This window comes from Sinocyclocheilus rhinocerous, unplaced genomic scaffold, assembly GCF_001515625.1.
Source record: "Sinocyclocheilus rhinocerous isolate Xijiao unplaced genomic scaffold, SAMN03320098_v1.1 scaffold2119, whole genome shotgun sequence".
In the NCBI taxonomy this organism is placed as follows: Eukaryota; Metazoa; Chordata; class Actinopteri; order Cypriniformes; family Cyprinidae; genus Sinocyclocheilus; species Sinocyclocheilus rhinocerous.
The window spans coordinates 132,084-152,941 of NW_015629034.1; the positions used below are offsets into that span (position 1 = coordinate 132,084).

The following is a 20,858-nucleotide window of genomic DNA, read 5'->3' on the forward strand; positions in this document are numbered from 1 at the left end:
CACACACACACACACACACACACGCGCACACACACACTCACACGCGCACACACACTCACACGCGCACACACACACTCACACACACCCACACACACCAGAGCATGTGAGCGAAGCGGAGCGGTGTGACGCTCCGCTACATTTTCCGCTCTATGGACGTGCGCTCCACTCAGTCGCTCAGTCATCCGTGTTTTGTGCTCGTGCCCGTGATCTTTCGGTCGCGGTGTTTCTGTGCTCGTAACCCAAACGGACGCGCAGTCCCGTGAAGCGCGAGCGCGCGCACAGCGTTGAACTGAACTCGCGCCCAGCCTCCTCGCGAGCGCGCCGTTAGCGTCTGCTAGCTCTTACCTGTTTACTGCAGCAAACCCGCTCCTGATGGACTGACCACGGTGAGATCTTACCGCCTCGTTACCTTATGGAAACATCTCTATGAACTTAACATGTAAACGCGTCCACTGCATGAAGGGAAGGGCCGCGTTTTAGTGAGGCAGTGACCAATGAGGCTGACCGTGTTTGTCTTGCTAATAGCGTTACATTAGCCTGAGTGAAGTAAACTCGTTATAATCGTTCGGTTATTCTCTGCGGTGTTGTTGTTAGGACTGCGTGTACCAGAGATGAGCTGGAAAGTCAATATAATGTTGTCTGTTTTGGCTTAAGCCTAAATTACGCGGTGTGTTTTGATATTGCTAATGCTAATGCTAGAGAAATAAACCCATTTGAAGCTCTTCAGTTAAGTCATCAATAATGGCAAGGATAATAATGCACCGGATGTTATGTATTAGATATTTAGAGGTTACAACGCGGTTAGTTTGCAGTGAAACTCTTTTCTGTGTTACTAAAGGCACCTCATAGCAGTGTTTGACATCTCAGTATCATTACCACATGAGTTCACTGATACTAAGTTTAATCATTGTTGATTCACCGTGCTCTTTGCGTTGATGATATCTTATTTGATAAAGATACTTTGAGTAGTTTTTTGTGCACTAACAATCATGGTAGCCGTTTGAAGTACCTTGCAAATACCATGGTGTAAGTTATATCAAAGTGTCATTATCACCATTTGATAGCATCCCTATATAAAGCATTAAACTACATAACAGCTCTTCTCTTAAAGTAACTAATGTTTAATCACTGTTTCCTATTGCATTGCGTTATTGCGGATTATTAAATGCTATGTGAAGTTGTTTTATCATTTTCTGTTTAGGGTCATTGAGGTGACTGGCATCTGTTTATAGTGCAGTTCATACAGATATGAATCTTCCATAAGCGTGTTTTTTAATTTCATTTCAATTAAGTATAAAATGTTAGGGTTATACAACTTTATTGTATAATTTACAACTTTATCTAAAAATAATAATAAAGATATCGTTATAAAAAAAAGTCTCATTAAAATAATTAAACCTGGCAGCCTTGCATAATCACCTGTTATAAATTTGAAACTGCTTCACTGCGTTTTAATATTTGACAAATCTTTGTCCAGCAAATGCAACTAACATGCAGGGAGAAAACTGACAGGAAATGATGTCATATAGAGGACCCCTTTAGAGTTCAGACCCTCATGACTCTGCGTCAAGGTCAATAAGTCCTTTATAGTTCAGAGCTTTTGACCATTTAATGACAAAGCAGAGTAACTCTATGAATCAATAATTCATAATTGATAAAAACTAAAAAGATATATTTTACATATATTAAAAAAAAAATTATTAAAGAGGTGTCCACTCGCATGTACACTTAGCTTTTATGTTTTTGGAGGAAGTCTCTTATTCTCACTGAGGCTGCATTTTTGTAAAATCAAAAATACACTACATACAGTTATATTGTGAAATATTATTACAATTTAAAATAGCTGTTGTCTGTTTGAATATGTTAAATTGTAATGTATTCCTGTACTCAAAGCATCATTACTCCATGATCTTCAGAAATCATTTTAATAAGCTGATTTGCTGCTCAAGAATTTAGTGCATATTTGTCTGAATAAAACCTTGAATTTCTTTAAAATAAAATCTTGCTGACCCCAAACCTTTGAACATTAGTATATTCAAGGTTTAAGGAAACTGTGTTACTACTGTTTTATTACATGACATATTTAGAGTCATTAAATTGAAAATGGTTTATTTTTCTGAAACCATATAAACCAACGTGAATACAAAGAGTACATTTCTGATAACTTGGCACATGTTTTAAACTAGATTTTCTTTTATTATCATGGACACTCTCAAATGTGCTCAAGTCTTACATCAATGGAAATGTTACTTGGTTAGCAGTAGAGCCCGACCGATATATCATTTTGCCGATATTATCGGCCGCCAATATGAACATTTTTTTTACAGAACATATAATGCAGATAAAATGTTTGAAATGGTGTAATTACTTAGTTTGTCCAGCAGAGCGCGCTCCATTGTTTGCTACTGGCGACCTGGATGAAACGCTTTAAAGCTTAAGTCTATGAAAAACCATTGAAACTTTATGCCATATCTCCGTAACGGCACGGCGATTCCGCACCAAATTCGGGGGATCCCTTCAGCTCGAGGAGCCCTCTCAAACGCGAATCGAGTGTACGACTCGAGGCCCTCTTTCAAATGAGACCACCCCCGCGGCGATAGCCCCCGGGGGTTGGGGGTTCATACCTGAAATGTATTAAATTTATCTCTCTCTATATTTTAATTCTGGCTAGGCATGGACCGGTATGAGATTTTGATGGTATGATAACCTTAAGCAAAAATATCACGGTATTGTCGTTACAGCTCTAAAATGTGTTATTTTTAAATGACTGGGTAAAAAAAAAAAAACTTTTTCCCGCTGAACACAATATATTTAGTCTTTGAGCAACATACAGAATATTAGGAACAGTAGAATTTGTTTATTTTTCTTTGATTTGTTTCCTAAAAAAGAAGAAAAATAAAGAATGACATCTTTATTTAACCTAAATCTGTAATTACAGTTATTTAATTTGTTATATTGATTTAATAATAACCCAATTTGAAGCAAAAACAGAATGTTCTGACTAGCTTTGTGAAATTATTCTACATGCCTGAATGAAACAAACAGCAGAAGCAGGTAGCACTTTTAGCTGTAGCTTAGCATAGATCATTGAATCTGATTAGACCGTTAGCATCGCACAAAAATAACCAAAGAATTTCTATATTTTTCCTATTTAAAACTTGACTCTTCTGTAGTTACATCGTGTACTAAGACCGACGGAAAATGAAAAGTTGTGATTTTCTAGGCCGATATGGCTAGGAACTATACTCTCATTCCGGCGTAATAATCAAGGAACTTTGCTGCCGTACCATGGGTGCAGCAGGCGCAATGATATTACGCAGCACCAGTTCAATCGAGAGGATGTGGTGCTGGTCCTTCAAGAGTCAATCTCAATCTGTCCATCTATAAAGCCTATGATTCTTATTAAGTGGGGGGTCATATTTCAGGATGTCATAGCAAAGTCTCTAAGATGCCTGGATTAAACAGGAGGAGGAGGGCCGTGTTACTCTCTACACTCACTCAACCTGAGGGATTCCTACACTTTCAGTCTTTGAAGAGACATGAAAAACAGCGCATACCGCAGGAACGGTATAACGGAAAATATTAGCGGTTTTGAAACAGTGAAATTTTCAAATCGCGGTATACCTTGAAACCAGTAATCGGCCCATGCCTAATTCTGGCTATATCTTGTTTGCATGGCAGCATATGTTGTATATAATTATGAAGTTAATATTTAGGATATGCAGACAATGGTTTCTCATCAATGGTGACAGATCTTGTTGTTCCTCTTTAAGCAGTGTCACCGTCTCCAGAGGCTACGCAGCTCTTTTGGTGAAGGGCTATGGCGCATCAGCTGTCCCTGGATGCACAATCCCCTCGAGCCGTCTCGCTCACGGATCACGACTCCGGTGTGGAAGATGGACATGATGGCTCCACGATCTATGTTGCTTTCAAAGGGAACATGAATGATGAGGACTTTCAGGAGAAGCTGGATACCATCTTACACGGGATGCCAGATATGCTCTTACTAGGTCATGATTTGACTTGAAACTATGATTAATATTCATATGCATGAGAATGATTCATTGCTGCTAGAAATTTAAGTTTTTACAAAGATTCATTGAATTTCATACATTAATTTTTAATGCAGAGTGTCATTCTTTCTTTGCTCAGTGTTTAGTATTTGGGCTAATAGTCCAGTTATTCCATTTTATGAAAAGGCTTGACAATGAAAAGGCTTGACAAGTACAGTTTTCGTTCTTACATTGTTGTATTTCAAACCTAACAGACACTGACTAAAAGCCCTAAACTCTAATTTTATTTTCATGGTGTCTTTAAATGCTTTTCCCCCCCATCTCAGTTGGCTTATATTGCTCCTGTACTCCACTCTGTGTCTAATAAAGGTACTTGGAGGCTCAAACCTGAGCGCGTGGAGCCGTGGAACAGCGTACGTGTCACTTTCAACATCCCCCGAGAGGCAGCCGAGCGACTGCGCCTCCTGGCTCAAAACAACCAGCAGCAGCTGCGGGATCTGGGCATCCTCTCTGTGCAGATTGAAGGTACGGATGTGCTAAATTCTGCCCTGGCAAACCACATGCAATGTAAGGGTCTGCCAGCACCCCTCATTTCCTGCTTGACCTCTTTGGCACATTGTATTTTTAATCACATACAAGTTTAATTTTAGCCTTTGTTCTACAATCAGCCAATGTGTTGATCGGCCTGTTGGGTTCATACAGGTGAAGGAGCCATTAACGTTGCGGTTGGACAGGGCCGAAGTCAAGAAGTAAGGGTAAATGGACCTCTTGGTGCACCTGGTCAGATGAGAATGGATGTTGGATTCCCCATGCAGCAGGGCCAGGGTAATTATACACAAGTGCTTAACTTAACACGGCGTTCTTCAACTCTGCTCCTAGAGGTGCACCGTCTTGCAGAGTTTATCTCTAACCCTAATCAAACACACCTGTACAAACTAATCCAGTGTTTCCCACAGACTTATACTCAATGTGTGGCGGCACTTCCCTGGGGGAAATATAGGCTATATAAATCAGCAGATGCGCTGATTGAAAATGCAAATTCATTCTCTGCCAGCAGGAGGCGCTTTAGGAGCGTCAGAAATGGCGGCTTCCCCGGTAACGGCTGTAATCAAAATAGTGCTCCGCTCATAAACGCTGCTTTATCAGGCGTATTAGGAAAGATTAAATGAAAATGACATCGAAACTTTTCACACTTTTCCATTGTGCTCATTTGTAAGTCGCTTTGGATAAAAGTGTCTGCTAAATGACTAAATGTAAATGTAAAGACAGTCAGTGTCCTTCAAAGATACATTAATATAAAAACACCCGTGCCTCGTTTTGACTTTGAAACGTGCAGAGCTCATGTTTATTTAACGAAGTCAATGCATTTTGGAAAATCAATTTGTGGCGGTCAGTGTTGATATTAATAAATCAATGTATGGGAAACACTGTAATCAATGCCTTCAGAATGACTTAATTTAATTAGGCAAATGTATGCTGAAGAAATACTTGTTTTTCAGCTGGAATGCGTATGAATAACCCTTCAGTGTCCATGATGCCTCCTGGGGCTAATATGGCAGCACAGGGAATGGTACCGAATAGTGGTGGCCCAATGCAGCCAAGAGCACCAAGGCCACCTTCACAGACAGGTAATGGTAATTCTTTCATTCAAAGAAATTACGAAATTACCCTTATTTATAGTCCATACTGCCCTACTAAGGTAAATGCAGTAATTGCGCCCCCATTGGGACTGTTTGATTTATGGATTGTTTTGAAATGTATTTTCACATAGTGCTGGGCGGTATACCGGTTCATACCGAATACCGGTGTTTATTTTTCTTCAGCGCTAGATTTAGCAACTTTCAGACCTTTTAGCGGCTTTTTCCCATAGAATATATATACTGACAAACCTAGCGACTTTTTTGGATAAACCTTAGCTATGATTCAGTTGGAAGATGTCGCCAGTGCTGCCCACCGAGCGCAAAGTCTGACTCTCCCGGCGCAGTGTCGTCTCTCTCGGCATCTGTTCTGTGCAGTGAGCGGCACAGAAGCATCGCTTTCAGCTGGCCGTACCACAGCCGACTCGTCAATACCGCTCAACATGCATCTACTGTACTTGCATGTTGATTTTACCAGACGATGTCGCGATTATAAATGAGTGACTCCTGGTTAACATGTATAAATGGGTCGTGTTTCGTCACTGTTTAGAGTGGAATTTTTTTGCAATATTCACTCATCATGACAGTAAAATAGGGCATTCTAAGTCAATCTACTGCAGTAGCCTATTTCCTCTCTCAATCAGTAGAAAATGTGGTTTACACCCGGTCATGCATGGAAAAAATAAATACCGTCATATACCATGAAACCGATATAATTTTGAAAAATACCGTGATATAAATTTTTGGTCATACCGCCCACCACTATTTTCACACACTGTTTTCTTTGAGTGTAGTTGAGGCAAACATCAAACATTATGTTGGAGACACATCCGTCAGGCAGGACACATCAGCGGTTCATAGCTGGTAGTTACATGCATTTCAGATGTCCCCTATGACCATAGATTTCAGTGGGTCCTCTGATTTTATGACTACATACATCAGTCACTATGCAAGTGTTACTATATGTTGAAAAGGCACAGAAATGTGATGTTTCAAGCTGAAGTTTTAGTACCTGTATTAAGTGAACTCTTGAGGATTGTGCTTCATATGTTCTGTGTGGCATTAATTTTTTTAAATTCAAAGTTTATTTTCTTTTAAGTTACACTTAACTGACAAAGTTTAAATGTATTGTTTTAGCGCAGTGGTTGGTTTACAGCTGAGTAGGTGCTCCTCTGATGTCAGATCACCTAAAGGCTGGAATACACTACACAACTTTTGACCAGATTTACAGATGATGACTCGATGGATGAATCAACATTAGTTGCTGAAAGTCAAATCCAGTCTGCAAATTTAAGTTGACAGATTTCACAGAAAATCGCATAGTGAATAATGGACACAGACTAGTTTTTTAGCTTCAGACTATGATTCCATTCCAGATTTTAAAAGGTATGTAGTGTATTCCAGCATTAAGATGGATCTTGATCAAATTGGTCAAAAATAAAAGTCGAGGTGGTTTTTAGGTAAAAATTTGGTATGCAAAGCAAAAATATGTGGTAATCTGATTAACAAGGATGTAGTTCTCATTTCAGATTTCAAAAGTTTTCACATTTGTGTTCACATTTTATTTTCAGACACAATGGATCCCATGCTTTCAGGTTTGGCCTTACAGCAACAGCAGCAACAACAACTCCAACATCCTCAAGTGGTACATGGCCCACTCGTCAACTTAGGCCCACAGGGACATCACATGCAAGCCATGCAAGCAAATCGGCAGCTAAATCCAGCAGCCCTACAGCAACTTCAGCAGCAACAACAACAACAACAGCACCAACAACAGCAGGTTCAGATGGCTCAACTAGGTGGTGCACGTGGTCCTTTCAACCCCTCCAACCAGATGCCTATACCTCCTGGCTGGAACCAATTGCCCTCTGGTGTTCTCCAACCACCACCTGTCCAGGGTCCAATGGGACCAGGTTGGAGGAAAGCCCCACCACAGCCACAAATGGGACAGCGTCAACCCTCTTTAACATCTGTTCAGACGCCCAATCATCCACCACCACCATATCCATTTGGAAGCCAGCAGGCTGGACAGGTTTTCAATACAATGGCACAGCATCAGTTGCAACAGCAGCAGCAGACAGGGGCAAACCAGTTTGCAACCCCTCAGCCCAAAGGCCCTCAGGGAGCACCAGGTGTAGTTGTCTCAAGAGCACCTCCTCCTTTACCTCCCTCCTCTGCCCCACAAGGAAGTCTTGCAGCTAAGTCCCCTGGTTCGTCGTCATCTCCTTTCCAACAGGGCTCACCTGGAACACCTCCAATGATGGGACAGGGACAGGGGCAGCTTGGTCCACGTCCCACAACCCCCCAGGGTTTCCCACAGGGTGTTGGATCTCCAGGAAGAGCTGTGATGGGCCAGCAAGGAAACATTCAGCCTGGCTTTATGGGCATTCCACAACATGGGCAGGTTCCTCAAGGTGTAATGGGAGGTATGTTTTCAGCGTGTTTTACATGTTTACATTCTTAATGTAAAAGTGAAAATATATTGTTATTTATTTGGTCACCTGTGTTTGAATATATTTATGTATATATTGCAGGTATGCCTAAACGAATGCCAATGGGTTTCCCAAATGCTCCTGTTAATCAGAATTTTGGACAAGGACAGGTTACTACCACTGGAGCAGGTAGTACACCTCAACTACAAAATAGTCAGAGCATGGCAAACACTGGTAAGATGTGTGGATTGTTTTAATGCCGTTTTGAGTCTTTTGTTCTAATATGAAGTTTTGTCTAGTATATAGCATTTTAATTCATTTTCAACACTGTCTAAAAATCTCATTATAGGTGTCCAGTCATCAGCATCAGCACCAAACCACATGCAGTCAAATCCCCTTCAAAGTGCTGGAATGACCCACCACAGTGGCATGCCAGCCCAACCCCCAGGCACCACCTCAGGTGGTATTATGGGGCAACCTCCGCAAGGTCTTCAGACTCAAATGATGGGTGTACCACAATCACTGCATCAAACGCAGGTTGTAGCTTCCACCCAAAGTCAACTGGCACAAAGCCAAACAGGGGGCCAGACTGTTTTGTCCAGGCCAGTGAGTACCGGGCAGCGAGGAATGACCCCTCCCAAGCAAATGATGCCACCACAAGGTCAAGGGATCATGCAGAGCCAAAACCAGCTTGGTGGAGGACAGGGACATCAGGCATTATTGCTTCAGCAGCAGCAGCAACAACAACAGCAGCAACAACAACAACAACAACAGCAGCAGCAACAACAACAACAACAGCAGCAAAATACTATGATGGAACACATTGTAGCTAGTCAGATACAGGGTAATAAGCAGGCATTTGGCCCAAAAGGTCAACCTGGAGTAATGCAAGGCCAGATGATGAGAGGTCCTTCACCTAGTATTCAAGGTAATATGCCGCCGTTTCAATCTCAGATGGGTCAGCAACAGATGACTCCGCAACAGCATCAACAACAGCAACAACAAATGGCTCATTTGCAACAACAACAACAGTTACAGCAACAGCAACTACAACAACAGCAGTTACAACAGCAGCAACTCCAACTGCAACACCAACAGCCACAACAGTCACAAATGCAACAACAACAGCTACAGCAACCCCATCAGCAAATGGTACAACAACAGTCTCAACAAATTCCAATAAATGGCAACCCCAACCAAGCATTAGGGATGCATGGGCCTCAAATGCGACTTCCAGGAAGTCATCATTTAGTACAACAACAGCTTCAGCAAAAACAACAGCAACAACAGGTGATGCTGCAGCAGCAACAGGCTGGTCAGCAACATCAACATCAGTTAGGCGATAGTAGTGGAAATGCTGATATCAGCCAGCAGATGGTTCCAGACCTGCAGAATCAGCAACAACAGCAGGGTATGTTGGGGAGTTCTCAACATATGCAGGTTGGCAATGGCCATTTTCCTGGTCATGGTATGTCCTTCAATCCTCAGTTTGCTGGTCAGATGCCAATGGGAGGCCCATGTGGACAAGTGGGTGGATTTGCAGTAAACAAGGATGTGACACTAACCAGTCCCTTGTTAGTAAATCTTCTCCAAAGTGATATTTCTGCCAGCCAGTTTGGTCCTGGTGGGAAGCAAGGGACAGGTGCGGTTGCTGCTAAGCCTAAAAAGAAGAAACCTCCTCGTAAGAAGAAGCCAAAAGTAGATGAAGGGCAACAGTCTGCTGACGGTCTGTGGTAAGTGCTTGTTATTCTTTGATTTTTTACACTGAAGCTGAGTAAATAACTCTGTTGCACTGTTGAATATAACTACAAAATTTGATAAATGTGTCTTTCTTAGTGGTCTGGATTCACTGCCTCATGGAATGGAGGAAGTAGAGATGCAAGGGCTGGGTAGTGATCAAGGGTCTGCCATTGACTCTAACTCTAAACTTTCTGAATTCACTAATCGACCAGGTAAATGATTTAATGCCTTTTGATTATTTATTATTTTTACATAACTTATACTTAGATAATTTTTATTTACTTACCATTTTGTTTTTAGGTGTGCCTGGTCAGTCTGGAGATCAAAGGGTATTACAGCAGATGTCAATGCAGTTTATGCCCCCACAACAGCAGCAACAGATGCAGCAAATGCAGCAGCAGTTACAGCAGCAGCAACAACAGATGCAACAACAGCATCAACAGATCCAGCAACAACAACAAATGCAGATGCAGAGTATGCAGGGTCCTCAAGGTCAAGCTGGAACATCACAAGGACCCCATCATGTCCAGACCCAGATTCATTCACAGCAGTCAATGCAGATGCAACAACAACAACCACCACAACACCTCCAACAACAACTGCAGTCACAGCCACAACAGCAACAACAACAGGCACAGCAGCAACAGCAACAACATCATCTGCAGCAGCAACAACAACAAATGATGATGATGCTTAAAATGCAACAAGAAGCTAAGAATCGAATGCCACTACAGCAAGGTGGACACATGCCAAAGGGTTTAGTCAATCCTAATGATCCATCTCAGAGAATGCCTGTATCACAGCCAGGCAACATGCCTGTGATGATCGATCTTCAAGGCCATGGAGATGTTCCACCTTCTCCTGATAAAGCCAGAGGAATGCCACTCATGATAAATCCACCTCTGACTGGACCAGCAATAAGAACACCCCATTCAGAGGTTGGACAACCAACACCACCAGAGGAAACCCCTGGAAATCATAGCATGCAGGACCGGGGACCCCTCGAAATTGGTCAGCAATCAGGAAATGGAAATCAACCAATGATTCCCAATCAAGGTCCAAATACTCATTTAATGAAATCTGTACCTTTATCGGTGCCCCACCAACCAGGAGCAAGTCCCCAACAGCAGACCCAGCAAGTGGCAGCTATGGCTGGCTCACATAATATTCACTTTTCAAGCGCTCCTGCAACTTCCCAGAGTTCCCGCCCTAAAACCCCTAACCGAGCCAGTCCTCGACCATATCACCACCCTTTAACTCCAACCAACCGTCCACCTAGTACTGAACCCTCTGAAATAAATCTGTCCCCTGAGAGACTGAATGCCTCTATCGCTGGTCTTTTCCCTCCAAAAATTAACATTCCTCTGCCACCGCGGCAGCCAAACCTTAATCGAGGCTTTGATCAGCAAGGTCTTAACCCAACTACACTTAAAGCAATTGGCCAGGCTCCACCCAACCTAGCAAATCTTCCTGTCAACAATAATACCAGTGGCAACAATAATGGCCCACAGTCTTATCCATCAGCTGGTGGCATGTTAAGCTCCGGAGGAAAACATGACAAACAGAGCGGTGTTGGGCAAGCTAAAAGAGCCAGTCCCAGTAATAGTCGAAGATCCAGCCCTGCCTCAAATAGAAAAGCTGCCACTCCAAGCCCGGGAAGACAGAAGGGTGCCAAATCTTCACTGACATCAACTCCACATCCACAGCAAATGATGGTTAGTCCACAGAACGTGATGGTTAGTCCCAACTCAGTTCTGCCAACTACCTCTGCATCTTTGCCATCAGCACGACCTGGAGAATCACAACAGTGTTTAAATTCTCTGCAAACCATACCTGGTAGTGCCAATACAGTTAGAGATGGCCAGGTAGTGACTACGCAAGCAGAGCAGCATCAGGCAGGTCAGTTAAGAGAGCAGTCTGCTCCTAAAATGGCAAGCCCTCGGGTGCCTTCTCAGGAACCCAGACGACAAGAGCCTAACAATTTGGTTGAACAGCGTGCTGAAGATAAACAACAACCTCGGACAACACCACAACATGACCTTGGCTCTGCTGTATCACCAGCATTTAGAGATGCTCCAACATCTCTGAATCAGTTATTAGACAATACAGGCACCCCATCTTTGTCAATCAAATCTCAAAATATTTCTCAAGTGGGTGTAGAATTTGTGCAGAAAGAGAGTCCTCATGCTCCACCAGCTCAGGAGAACCAACCTAATCCTGTTGTCTCACAGAGCACAAATATTGGCACCTCTTTGTCTACAAGGGAAGCTGATCAGAAACCTAAATCTGCTTCAGTATCAAGTCCAAATCTTGTAGCCAGTAGCAGTGCAAACCTGCAGTCTGTCAGTGCTGTATCAAGTGTTAGTTCAAACCAAACTGTGCTCTTAAGCCTCACTTCAATTCCCAATCCTTCAGTAAGTTCAAATCACAATCTTATACCCATCTCAAATGCATCTCAAACAGTCTTGCAAAGGCCCATCTCATCAGCACCAACTCCACAAAATCAGATCACAGTCTTTGTAACCTCTAATCCCATTAGCTCTGCTACCAACACGGCTTCTGTCGTTCCTCCTGCTGTTGTATCCAAGGTACTGGCAGTTCCCAATAAAAATATAAGACCTCCTGATGTCCGTCAACAAAATCCTACCCAAATGCGTCCACAGTTCATCACAGGACCTGTGTATTCAATATTTCAAGCTACGTCGGTACCATCAAGTACTAACGTCATGTCTCAGCCTGTCACTATGGTTGGTCCCATAGTCTCTGCAAATATCCAGCTTACTCCTACCCCGGTGTCAACTACATCATCAACCTCTGCACCACCATCAACATCTATGCCGACAAACTCACCTGCTGTCAGCATAGCTGCTACTCCGCAGAGCCGCACTGTCATTGGGCATCTTCAAGTTCAAGTACCTGCAAGTCAAACTTCCCCTGTAAACGTAGTACCACCACCTCAACAGCCAAGCCCTGGAATTCCAAAACAGGAGAGTGTCTCTGATGCTAGTGGCCCGAAATCTAGTCCTGTTGGGCAGTCGGTCTTACATTCTGGCATGTCCTCACCCTTTCAGCAGCTATTGGCTTCTCCACCTGCTTGCTCTAGCCCAGGGGCTACGGCTGTTTCCCGCAGAAGTTCCCTGTCTCCAACAATTATGTTAGCCAAAAGCATTCCAGTCCAGACTGTAGTAAGCAAAAGTACCACGCCCAGCATATCTTCGAGCAATGCAGATGACCAAAAAGAACGAAACCCTGTCACTCGGATAGGAAAGACTCTGGATGTTGCCACAACTCAAGTTTCTTGTGCAGTTACATCTGAAACGGGATCCACACTCCAGCCTACTGCTGCAGTGACTGTTCCAGCTGCTCAAATAGCGTCTCAGCAATCTGCACTTCCTCCAAAAGTGTCTTCTCCTGAATCTGCGCCCACTCATTCTCCAGTCCCTACTTCTACACCATCTTCTAATATGCCACCCCCAGCCTCTACCCCTGGGATGGTTCACCTGTCTAGTCCTGTTGCTACTTCTTCACCACCCACAGTTTCAGTTTCTGCACCAATTGCTGCTCCACGACCTCCCACTACAACTTCCGGCTCCTCCACAGCAACACCTGCACAACACTCTGGGGAACAGCAGCCTTCTTCATTGGCACAGACTAGTGCACCTGACTCCGCTGAAACAAAAGAAGCAATTATTGATGCTCCTAGCATCTCAGGTAACTACTTGATGGTGTCAAGGCAATTTTGTTAGCTGTCCTGTCAAACGTTAATGATTTTTAATTCTTAGTAATTATATTTATTTAACTATACAGCTCATCCTGAAGCTCCACAAGACGACCAAGCTTCATGTGACCAAGCTGGTAAACACTTTTTAATAAAATCTGTTTTTACCCATGCAAATGGTAGTCATATGCAGGGGTGCCGCTATGGTTTCTGGGCCCCCTGAACAAGGACCCTTGGAATCGTCCTAACACCCCCTTACGGCGCCCCTGGTCATATGTGAACTACCTTAAGTCCATAGTATACTTATGCATGTGACCAAATGCATAGCCTTCCGAAGTACACTCCATTTCAAAGAGTGCATGAACAGAGGTGCTCTATACTTGTCTGTGTGCTCTTTAAACTAGAGTTGCAGGTATCACTCAGCTACGGATGTAACGATGCACATCTGGTTGCTTGAAAATCAATGAAAATATGTAATGATTCAAGTCAGTTGAGATGTTAAATGAATCTCGATACAGTTGGGGTAGTATTTAATAGAGCCCAACCGATATATCGTTTTGCCGATATTATCGTCCGATATGAGCCTGTTGCCGATAATATCGTATCGGCGAATATGCCGCCGATATGAATTTTTTTTTTAACAGAACATATAACGCAGGTTAAATGCTTCTGAATGGTGTAATTACTTAGTTTGTCCAGCAGAGCGAGCTCCATTGTTTGCTACTGGCGACCCAGGTCAGTGTAGTGTAGAGATGTGCGGATGAGCTCAAACTTCACCCGAGTCCGCTGCTTCAAATTATCCGCCACCCACCCGCACCTATATTTTGATTGTCACATTACAATGATTCTAATTCTTAGTTTTGCATGATGATATGATGAATGGATGGTTCATTTTTAACAGTGACGTTAGAGACTAGAGCTGATCTGTGCATCACGGCAAGCGTCTGCGGCACATTAAAGCCTGTGTTACAGCCACCGGAGCTAATTGCGGCCACTCAGTCAATGCTGGTGTTTATACCGGCCGCGCCGCGGCCCAGAACTCATGCTTATCACATCGCGCGGCGCGACAAAATAGAATATAATTCGTCTGGTGTAGAATAGAACCCATTATAATCAGTGATGTTGTCTACACTGGATGCAGTAAACTGATGCCTCGTTCTATTTATGACGTGCTGACACAAAGTTCAAATGATAGTACGTCAGCAGGGTTTGAAATTAACACCCGCCAACCCGCCAAATGCGGGTAAAAATCAGCTGTAAAGCAAAAACAATAATCATAAATCAGTAAATTAATTAAAACAACAACATGATTCATTTGCTAAACACTGCACTAAATTTTTAAAAAATATTCAAAGAAGGAATTGTTTCTAATGGAGTTACAGTTTGAAATTCATTCCACAACTGCGGAGCATAGTAAGAGAAAGCTGATTTTCCATGCCCTGAATGTATCCTGGGTATTTCTAATTGAATCCCATTTGATGATCTGGTGATATAATTCTTTCTACGTAGGCATAAAAGACTAGAGATGTAATTTGGAAGCATGCCCAACAATGCCTACGTGTTTATCACAAATAAAAAAAAAAAAAATTGATTTAAAATAATCCCAAGCTACCACCACATCATTTTTGATGAATAAATAAAAAACAGGTCCGTACATATATAGACCGTGTCTGTGAATATTAAACTGCAAAAAGACGATTTAAATACGAATGTTCTGCATGTTCATTTGATTACCAGAAAATACACAACACAGAATTTGTGAAAAAAATATTATTCATTATTATTATTTATTCATTTTAGATGTTTACATTTGGAAAAGATGTGCTTCCTGCATAAACCTGCCCCTGTTGGTTTGGCAGTAGCTTGCTTGCTCTACACATTTACCTTGTTTAATTTCTTAATTCAAGTTATATATATTGTGTTCTATTTGTGTTATTTAAGTTTTTTATAATAAGTGAAGTGAAGTACACTGTTAAGTGCACTGATGTCAGACTCATTTTGAATAATAAAGTTTGTTGTTAAATTGTTAAATACCCTGCCTCCACTACACATAGGCCTATGTTTGTCACATAAGTGTTTGATCACCGCATTTAGTTATGATCTAGTTGATTTGATCTAGTATGATTTAGTTATGAGTTATCATTGCAAAAAATGTGTTTATGTATATACAGTGTATTCTGTTTATGTAGGCTATATACTGTATTCTATATACAGTACCAGTCAAAAGTTTGGACACACGGATGGGAAGTGTGTCCAAACTTTTGACTATACTGTACTATAATATAGCCTACACATAAATAATATCGGCCGATATCGATATCTGTCTTTTTTTACCCCCTAATATCGGTATCGACATTGTCCCCCAAAAAACCCATATCGGTCGGGCTCTAGTATTTAATAAGCAGCTCTGCTTTGTTTACAGTGGTTACCAAGGAAATGCTGTATCACTGCTGTTCCTTAAGCGCCATCTGCTGTCAGAATGTGAATTTGCATCTCATTCAGCCTGTCTGCTTTTATGTAGTTTTATGTAGCATAAGCTAAAGTCAGATCATTCTGTTTTTGTTTCAAAGATATTTTCTATACAAGGTGCATTTTGGTGCAGAAAGAAAGAAAAAGAAAAAGCCAAGTTAGATATAGCACAGGCAAAACCAAATTTTAATTATATGAAGAGACTTCTTTTATTTGTATTATTAATTTATTTGGTTTGGGATTTGTAAAACTAGTATTGTGAATTGTATTGCATCATGATTTGAGTGAATCGTTATATCTGTACTCTCAACGCCCTCACTCAACTGTTTGGTCTCTGGAAGTTTGTTGTTGTCCCGCCTCTTCCATTGATTTTTAGACCGTGAATACAATGGGCATCCTTGCAACCTTGTGGAAAAACTAATTAGTGTAAAACAAATCAATGGGCATGTGTGACCTCAGCATACAGAGTATATGCGGTTAGAAAAACTGAAGTATACTTTGGGCTTTAGCGTGTTCTAATCTTATTAAAGACTATGTGATGCATGCTTTGACCAAAACTGTTTCTCCTAGTCTGACTCTGAACCAACACTTTTGGTTCAGCTTTGTACCAGCTTGGCTCAGAGGAACTCCCAGGGATAAAGCCTGAAGTTGACGAATAGAAAAACAATGCATAGTCACCGTTTAACACAAAACTAATTTCAGTTGTCTCTATTTACAGGACAAGGGGTTACCACTGCAGCAGAACAAGGGTAAGGAAATATGTAATTCTCTTTGTTCTTCAATAATCTATAAACTTCATGTTCAGCATTAGTTGTGAAGACTGTCTAACTTTTTTTTTTTTTGACCATTTTAATTTTATTCATTACCTGAATTTTAAAATTAATACATTTGTTGATTGTATTTCAATCAAGATTAATTTTATTGGATAATCTGAATGAACTCACCCTCATGAACACTAATAATCATGGAATGATTCATGAAATCATTATTTTTCTTGATCATTACTCGAATATGGGGAAGGAGGAAAAAATGTTGTTCAGCATCAAAGCAGTTTACCGCTGTTTTTCCACTTCTATAACAGATGGGCAAAGAAAAGAAAGACGCCCGTCATCTTAGCCCCAAGGTATGTATATAGCAGACCTGTAGATTCCCTGCACGGGGCAGTGTGGCCATTTTAGTAAAACGGTCATGAACAGTACGGACGTAATCTGTGGTAGATGAGGAAAAACAGCAAGTGTGAATTCCTCAGTTGTTCAGGGGCCAGATGTGGTCATTTTCTTCACTGTTAAGACCATTGAGAACGATTGATTTCCAAACAAAACTAGAGAATATATGTAGCATGCAAAGTGGCTGCACTCTGAGCGTTTTGATAAAAAAAAAAAATGTTATCCCTATTGCCCTTTGTTCCTTCTCCAGGGATACAAGGGCCACCACTGAGAAAGCAAAAGGTCCTAGTCGACGAAGCTCACGAACAGACAAGGAACCTGAGGAGGAAGCATCCGACAATGGACAGAGAAAAAGAGCTGCTAGGCCAGGCTCAGCATCCTTGAACACAGGAAAAGGTACAGGTTAGATGTCTAGTCATCTAAATGGATACAAATGTGTCATATATTTATATAAAAATTTAATAGTAAAATGTAAATGTATATAGAAACTATATATGTAAAAAAGATTGATAATTGGTAATATCGTATTGTTCAGACTTTATGACAACCCTGATTATAAGTGCCCCCCCCCCTTTTTTTCAAGATGACGTACCAAGGTGTGCTTGTCTTGATGTAATTCCTAATAAATGTAAAACATTTTCCAGTTACCAGGGATGCAAACTCGTCACCTCTCGGCAAATTCGATGTTTTGAATTCAAAGTGGGTCATTTGTATGATTCGTGTAGATCTGTGAGTTTTTAAAAAAAAATTGTGTGTGGGGGGGGTCCTTTTACAGTTCCAGTAATACCAACTCATTTCTGTACCCGCCCGAAGTCACCCGCTTTCAAACACTCCTGAGTGTTTTTGTGTGCGCTCTCTGGTTTCGAATTTCAAAACCAAAAATTTCTACTTACAACGTGTTTTGCAGCTTTGCAGAGTATTGTAGCCAATCAGCCATTTTTTTTTCTGGTGGGTTCAACTGGATAGACTAACAAAAACATTAACAACACTAACATCATCATTACCTCATCATCATCATCATCATCGCGTACCACTGAGAAGCTCCCTGATGCACACCTAAAATTCAAATACAGCGTTTTTTCATTCGAATGCGAATTTAATTTGAATTCGACTAATATTCCTTTTTTTGATTCAGTCCCCTCATCGCAGACAGGCACGGCACTCATTTCAGCATGTGTTTGTGTGTTCTGTTGGCTGTCTGCTTGTCACTCATAACGCACCTTTAAATGAAAAAAGCGTGAAACTATCCTGCGATATATCGCACATTTTTTCTATCATTATCAATGATGGTGTACTGTCGATAAATACTGATACAGTTTTATCGCCTAGGCCTAACCAAAAGTTTCTATTTACATGTTTTTGCAGCGTTGAGTATTGTAGCCAATCACAGGCATCTCTGTTGAAAGCAGTGGCCAATCAGAGGTGTTTACTGTAGGTTAGTCAGAATCCGCTCTGAACTCATTTTTGTTTTCACAAGTTTACGTAGTTCTACACGCTCGCAGATCTTCCCATTATAACAAAAGGAAAATGAAAGCATATGAAGATAAGTGAATAAGAATTGATTGTGTAGTTAGTTATTGATTATATCAGTTTTCGCGTGAGTGAGCTCGGTCAGTTGTGCTATCAGGGGAGCGCTCTTTGCTCGATGTATCTAATTAATCCGTTCACAGTTTACAGTTTGAAGAAAAGTTTTGTTTGTCTAAGAGGACTGACAAAGTCGAGTGCAAAAATTATGCGCGTGAATCTGCTAAAACTACAAAACTACAGAAGCAACAAGTCGGTGTTGGCTGAAGATATTTAGCAGCTTCTACAGTTAGATAAATCTTAAAGCACTCTTTTTGATGAGTCCTTTTTAAGGCAATGTTTGAAAAATATTTTTAAATTAAATCTAAAAAAAATATCTAAATATTTAATGCATTATTATTTATTATACCGTTCAAAATTAACTTAATTTGTCGTTAACTAGTTAAGTATTTAAACAATTATTAAATTATTAAAATAAAGCACTCCTAAACTGCATCTGACAGAAGTGTCAACATCTTTCACGCAAATCTTTCAAAATAAAAGTAAAGCATCATAATCACATTGGTCTCTTAAAGGGGTCATATGATGCTATTTTAAAGATCATTATTTTGTGTATTTGGTGTAACCGAATATGTTGACATGCTTTAATGTTCAAAAAACACATTATTTTTCAAATACTGTACATTATTGTAGGTCCTCTATGCCCCGCCTCTCTCAAACGCTTCGTTTTCACTACAGCGAGAATAAAAGTTATGCCTTCTTTCTTTGCGTGAACATTTGGGCGGCGTTATGCAAATCTTCCCACATAGTGACGTAGATATGTGGGGGCGTGTTAGAACGAGCCGTTTTAGGTAGGCGTGGCTGACTCTTAACTTTTATAAAGAATATCTCTTTGGATTTGAGACTTTAGTCTTTGCAACTTTACAGATTTTCTTTATGCACCAAGAGATTGTAACACTCCAAAGAGAAAGGAAAAATTGAAATCGCATCATATGACCCCTTTAAGTTCTGGGAAGTGCATTCGTTTTACTCGTATTTGGCGCCACCTATTGTTGCGGATGTATTATTGACATGTAGAACTCTAGACCCTGGATATAAGATTTCCCATTTTTCCCGATATAAATATATTCTTATATTCTGAACAGTACGGTAATAGTTTAAATTGCTCCAATAATAGATGTTTCTTTCTGTAAAGTTTTGGTGGTATTTCTTTTCCGACTAGAATCTTAAAGGAGAGCATCTCCATTGTATATCACAAGACGATTTACCACAAGTGCTAAAATAAGTTTTTGATGACTAATTTACCTTTTGTTTCCTCTGTCTTTCAAGAATCAAACACTGGAGCCAGTCCCACCCAGGCAAAACGAAGGAAGTCAAAGTAATCATGACACACAAAATTGTATATTATTTTTTGTCATTTTCTGAACTTGTTTTATCTGCTGTTTTTCCTTTTGTTCTAAGCAAGATAACCATGTACAGAACGTTTTTTCTTCTTTTTTTTTTTTTAATCATGATACTGTATTTTGTCCCTGGCTACTAGATGAGATCACGTTTAGAATTGTGTATGATTGTGTTTGTATGTCATCGTTTTGGTGTGACTTTTTTTATTATTAATAATATTGGTCAATTCTATATTAATCATGCAATGCAGACTAAGAATAGAATAATGTCTGTAGTATCACAATATAATAATGTGACAGAATCAGACTTTGTACTTTCCACCCCCATGTTGTATATCACGAATTAACTGTGCATTTCAATACTGTTAGCACCTGTCTTCTCCCATTTAGCCCCCGGATCACATGCATTAAACTATTTTTACAAGTGTACATTTGACTTGTTTTTGTTTGTCGCTAAACATGCAAATAAGAACCCTTCCTACAGTGATGTTTTTAATATGAAAGCACAATGAGTTTAATTTAACAAGACTTAAAACAAATATCAGTGATCTTAAATTAGAATAGATTTAAAAACAACACTTGGAAGGTTCTTCATAGAATACTAGCATACTTACTGCGTACTGTGCAGTATACACTGCATACTGTCACATGACCGCATTGTGTGCTTCCGTCGTTAGCTAGTGGCTTTCAATCTGTAACTTCCAAAAAGTAGTTCATTTTTGTTTTCTCATAAATAGTTCACAGTCTAATCAAATAATA

General features: G+C 40.7%; 1 protein-coding gene across 7 annotated transcripts; it reads left to right on the top strand.

Moving 5' to 3' along the window:
• Positions 1-302: 302 nt before the first annotated feature.
• LOC107738548 (nuclear receptor coactivator 6-like) lies at positions 303-20,544 on the top strand. Of its 7 annotated transcripts, none has more exons than XM_016550307.1 (15): positions 303-386; positions 3,774-4,010; positions 4,383-4,538; positions 4,716-4,838; positions 5,513-5,641; positions 7,222-8,076; positions 8,185-8,316; positions 8,432-9,815; positions 9,919-10,034; positions 10,123-13,533; positions 13,630-13,677; positions 16,728-16,758; positions 17,091-17,132; positions 17,426-17,577; positions 20,029-20,544. In XM_016550307.1, the coding sequence occupies exons 2-15, from the start codon at positions 3,821-3,823 to the stop codon at positions 20,079-20,081; spliced, it is 6,822 nt and encodes a 2,273-aa protein (XP_016405793.1). In that variant the 5' UTR covers positions 303-386; positions 3,774-3,820; the 3' UTR covers positions 20,082-20,544. The 7 variants fall into 7 exon arrangements, with proteins under 7 accessions (XP_016405793.1, XP_016405795.1, XP_016405794.1 ...); XM_016550309.1 differs by having other exon boundaries at positions 17,426-17,571; XM_016550308.1 differs by having other exon boundaries at positions 3,777-4,010.
• Positions 20,545-20,858: the final 314 nt, after the last annotated feature.

What these genes read in the sequence shown, in the direction of transcription:
- LOC107738548 (XM_016550307.1), top strand. Translation starts at nt 3,821, where the DNA reads ATGGCGCATCAGCTGTCCCTGGATGCACAATCCCCTCGAGCCGTCTCG. An exon ending in GCCAGATATGCTCTTACTAG is followed by an intron (nt 4,011 to 4,382) that starts GTCATGATTTGA and finishes TGTCTAATAAAG; the next exon opens with GTACTTGGAGGCTCAAACCT. An exon ending in CAGTCTGCTGACGGTCTGTG is followed by an intron (nt 9,816 to 9,918) that starts GTAAGTGCTTGT and finishes TGTCTTTCTTAG; the next exon opens with TGGTCTGGATTCACTGCCTC.